At 42.3% G+C, this 4,655-nt stretch overlaps 1 protein-coding gene across 1 annotated transcript; it reads left to right on the top strand.

Annotated features, from left to right (window-relative positions):
- The first annotated feature begins 508 nt into the window (after positions 1-508).
- LOC121857164 (cuticle protein AMP4-like) lies at positions 509-2,509 on the top strand. The gene is made up of 3 exons (XM_042353064.1): positions 509-594; positions 1,719-1,927; positions 2,186-2,509. The coding sequence occupies exons 1-3, from the start codon at positions 586-588 to the stop codon at positions 2,373-2,375; spliced, it is 408 nt and encodes a 135-aa protein (XP_042208998.1). The 5' UTR covers positions 509-585; the 3' UTR covers positions 2,376-2,509.
- The last annotated feature ends 2,146 nt before the right edge of the window (positions 2,510-4,655 follow it).

Genomic DNA, 4,655 nt, shown 5'->3' with positions numbered 1-4,655 from the left:
ACAGTCTCCCACACCCTCCCTCACTCTCCCACACACAGGTAAGAAGTAGAACATGGACAGTAAGCCAGCCTGGGAATGAAATTTTACTTTCCACTAATCCCTTATCCCCGGGTCCGACACGCCGCCGCCGAGCGAAACAACACGTTAATGAGCGAAACATTTCAAGAGTGACATATGCCTTTGAAGCCCAATTCCAGGTTTACCAGAGACTTTCATCTATCATCACATCAAATCGTGTTTTGTTTTTGTTTGTTCTACTCGTGTACTTCACCTGGGGGTAGTGTTCCAGACTGGTTAGGTCACTCAGGTAAATACGGAAGGTAAACGTATATAATGTCAACCCTCATTTGAATAAACTAACAACCCCAGACTAGTTAAAAAGGTAGTGAAATGATAGTTTCATATAAGATCACCCGCCTATGTCATTCAAGATCACCACGTCTCTGGCCTTGTTGGACCCCGTGGCCACCCCTACCCGGTGCCCTTGCCTGGCTGGGGTATATAAGGGTTTATGCAGGTTGGTACAGACATCAGATACCCAGTGAGTCTCTTACCATCAACACCTCCACCATCATCACCTGCACCATGAAGGCTGTGAGTATCGTACTTTCCCCAGCACCTTCCCCCAGCACCTTCCCCCAGCACCTTCCCCCAGCACCTTCCCCCAGCACTTTCAGCCTCCCTGGGATGCTTTCTTGCACTTCCGAACTCTCTAAGGCTCTTAAGGGGTGTCCAGATTACCAAGTCATGTTACGTTAATTTCCATCAACATTTTTAACATTATTTCCTTTAATTTTTAAGAGTAAAACACCTGTCCCCATGATACTGTTTAGTCTAGTAAGTAGTTTGTAGATTTTCATAACTTTTCTTCTTGTGAAATGAAAAACAAACACACGAGATACGAAGACAGTATGACTTAGTATATCTCATCCACTAATGTGTTGGGTAGTATCCGTGATTCATCTTATTAGGTAGATTTAAGCTCTCTAATAAACCTAAATAAGAGAGAGAGAGAGAGAGAGAGAGAGAGAGAGAGGGGGGGGAGGGGGGGGGGGCAGAAGAGGCCCTCATTCCCCACATAAAAACAGGCAATAAATTGAATCACATTTACACAAGATGACTGACCCTTTCTAACTCACGTCACCTGCCTTCGCCCTCTGTAGGCAGCTCGGGTAATTAACTCACATAAACACCAAGCAACGCGTAGATAATTGCCGAGGATTTGATAAACTATTAATTTAAATTTTACATTGTATATCAGAAATCAAACAAGAGGTTATATTATGTTGTTGTTATTGTTGTATTAATGTAGTCAGGTGTTGTGACGGCCAGGGTTTTAGAACACAATTCATAAAAGTCTTATTCAACAATAGACTCAGGTGCCATGTGTCAGGTAATCATAACAACACCTGGTCGAGTATTCACGAGGCTTTGTTTCCGTGGGTGACTGAGAGACGGATGCACTAAGTATTCTAAATAACTCACGAGCAGGACAGTAACACACGTGAGACTGAATGAGTGAGGTCCACTAAAAGTAATTCCTCGGTGTCTGGTGAACGTAATAATAATGTTTACCAAAGACATTATTGTTAGTGAACTGATAATCCATAAAAAAGTCTTTGTGTTTGATGAAGGTAAATTATAAACAAAGATCCCGTTTCACATCTGCCTAACCTAACCTAACCCTCCCGTGACGTTCTGACTTCTGGCTCCAACAGGTCATCTTCGCCGCCGTTGTCGCCTTGGCCGCCGCCGCCAAGCTGCCTGGAGCGCCAGCACCTACCCCCGTCCCCATCATCCACCAGGCCCAGGTGAATCCCGAGCTCGGTACTCACAACTTTGAGTTCGAATCTGGCAACGGCATCGTGATACAGGAGTCAGGATCTGAAGGCACCCTGGGGGGAGCCAACCGCATCGGCCAGTTCAGGTGAGTCAGTCTGTCTACCTGGCCACCTTGTCTGCTGGATGAGTCATATTATCCCTCCTCCCCGCCCTCACATAGTTGTCCAGCATTGCATCATCCGTTAGTGTTTTATCTCAGGAACTGTTTTTGTCACTCCGGCTCTACTAACACACAACAGAAGGTCAGAAGATCCCATAAGTTCTACTTTGATGCAAAAGCTTTTATCATCCCACACAAGAATGTCAGGTGTTCTTTAGGTTAATAACTGACTCTTTTTAACAGCTACCCCCAAGAGGACGGCACACTGGCTGTGGTCCAGTTCGTGGCTGACGAGAACGGTTTCCAGCCCCAGTCCAGCCTGCTGCCCGTGGCCCCCGCCTTCCCCCACCCCATCCCCCAGTTCGTCCTCGACCAGATCGCCTTCGCTGAGGCCGAGAAGGAACGCAAGGCTCGTGAGGGCAAGCCCCAGTGAGCCTTCATCTTTTCTCCCTTTCTCCAGAATCGACCCGGTCAGACGGTGACTGTCTCTGTCTAACAGCCGGTGACCTAATATGACTTATTGTGTATTTATTCTCACGAATGTGTAAATAAATTATTTACAACATATTCCAAGATTTCTACTTCTCCCAGTTCATGTTCTTGTGAAGTGTGAGGTCTTGTGGGACCAACTCGCCTCTCGTGGAAGGACAAAAGATAGTACAGCACACAACCATTCCCTGGGCCACCCGCACCTCCCTACCAACTGTCACATCTCTACAAAACTCTGGAAATGCATAATGAACACACATACCGGTCTCTTTAAATGTCTAGCAACATTATAACTATCTATTTATATGATTCTATCCCGGGGCGGGGCGGGGCGGGGCGGGGCGGAGGGAGTGTTAGTACCTATGAGTGGTGCGAAAGGTCAGTTGCTCTTTTAATAGTTCGTGTAGAATACTATGGTTAGAATCCTCCCCCTCTCTCTCTCTCTCTCTCCCCTTGGGCAAAGTGACTACACACTAAGTTAGGGCAGAGTCTCTGTGCAGTTTCCACACCATTTAGGACGACGCCTTTCTCCTACAGCAGATTTAGTGAGACAGATGGTGAGGCGGGTTTTCTCGTCTCCAGCTGTGAGAATATTTTTAACCTACTGTACACACCCTTGAGTTCTTTTCACCATGGATGGGAAAGGTGAGGTTAACAGCGTGTGTTTTTGTCATAGGTGAACCAGTATGTGTGTCTGTGTGTGTATGTATGTATGTAAATATGTTTGTATGTATGTATGTATGATACTTATGTGATGTTTGGATCCGCGTCCACATGAATCTGTGTATACATCTCCCCCAACGCACACACCGTTTGCTTAACTCTTATACACAGAACGTCACCTAGACTAGACCTATTCATCATGGTACTCTGCTTTAACATAAAAACCCCAAAAGCATAACTTCACTTTATTCGAAACAAAATTGAGAGGTTCATTTTGGATGTGGGTTCGAGGCATCATCACGAATTCCTACAAGCATTGTTGCTGGAGATGTTAAATGCCAAGAACACATTATCTGAAGCTCTGTAAGGATTAGGGATTTGAGTCAGCGGCGCACTAGGAGCAGTGAACATAATTTTGTAGTGTCTGCTGTACACGGTGAATAATAAACCACGAACTTCTTTACAACTAAAATAATTTATTTAACCACATCTAAGCCAAAATAATATGAAACAGAATTTACAATCAAATATTACTTGGCTAAAAGCTCTTATCTGTTCTCTCAGTCATAATTACGAACGAGAGAGAAACAGAGATAATGAACACAAAGTAACAGTACCCATACAGTACTATACGCTGTTTACATAAGTTTATACTAAAAATTGCATCAAAGTCTTTCGTTTTCTTTGATGACATTATTAGTATCTTGACCACCTACTTTGTTCACATGAAAGTATTTCTGTATAATTACGACTACATAGTATTAAATCTTAAATAAATATAATCTTAACACATAATATTACTATCGTTTATTGTAGATTTGCTTATAAGAAAACAGGAAAACCAGTATTTACTATATACTACTCAGTCTAGTGTTTGTAGGGGGAACTATGTTAGATTAATATCGGATCCACAGTAGTATAATCGTATTTCCTTGTCTAAACTCTAATATTTACATACAAACACTATACAAACTTGAGTGACATACTTTTTACAATATAAATATATGGCAAATAATATAGTTAGTAGTGTAAGTTGTGAAAAAAGATACGAAAAACCATAAAAACGAAGTAGTTTGAGTTCAGTTATGTTTCGGTATTCCGGTCTGAAATCAAGTACCGAACCCCCGACTCGACCCCACGAGGAGCTCACGGGGCAGACATGCTTCCAAATAATAAACCTTGATTATTATAATTTCTAATCATAATTATTTTAGTTATGGTTATGTGTATTGGCGATAAACTAAAACAACGGGATCAAAGTTTTATTCGAGAATCTTAAATGATTACTGTATTTTAACACGTAAATATCTGAACCAATCGAACTTAAGTAAACTTGACTAAATCCTGAACTAAATTTACATAACCAACCCAACTTTACCCAACGTAACTTTACCAAACTTTATCTTACCTTTGTCTTAACGATATGAGTATTAAAACCAAACGTGTTGATCTTCACGACAATGGTAGTGCAGCTGCACCACACTATTGACACTTTAAAGATGTAAGCAATACACAATGGGCCTTGGAAATGTCAACAACAACAGCGTCTTTGTCCAAAACA

The sequence above is a fragment of the Homarus americanus genome, unplaced genomic scaffold (genome assembly GCF_018991925.1).
Source record: "Homarus americanus isolate GMGI-L3 unplaced genomic scaffold, GMGI_Hamer_2.0 scaffold1024, whole genome shotgun sequence".
NCBI classification, from domain to species: Eukaryota; Metazoa; Arthropoda; class Malacostraca; order Decapoda; family Nephropidae; genus Homarus; species Homarus americanus.
Note: the sequence above shows the minus strand (reverse complement) of the source record. Positions and strands in the feature narration are given on the sequence as shown.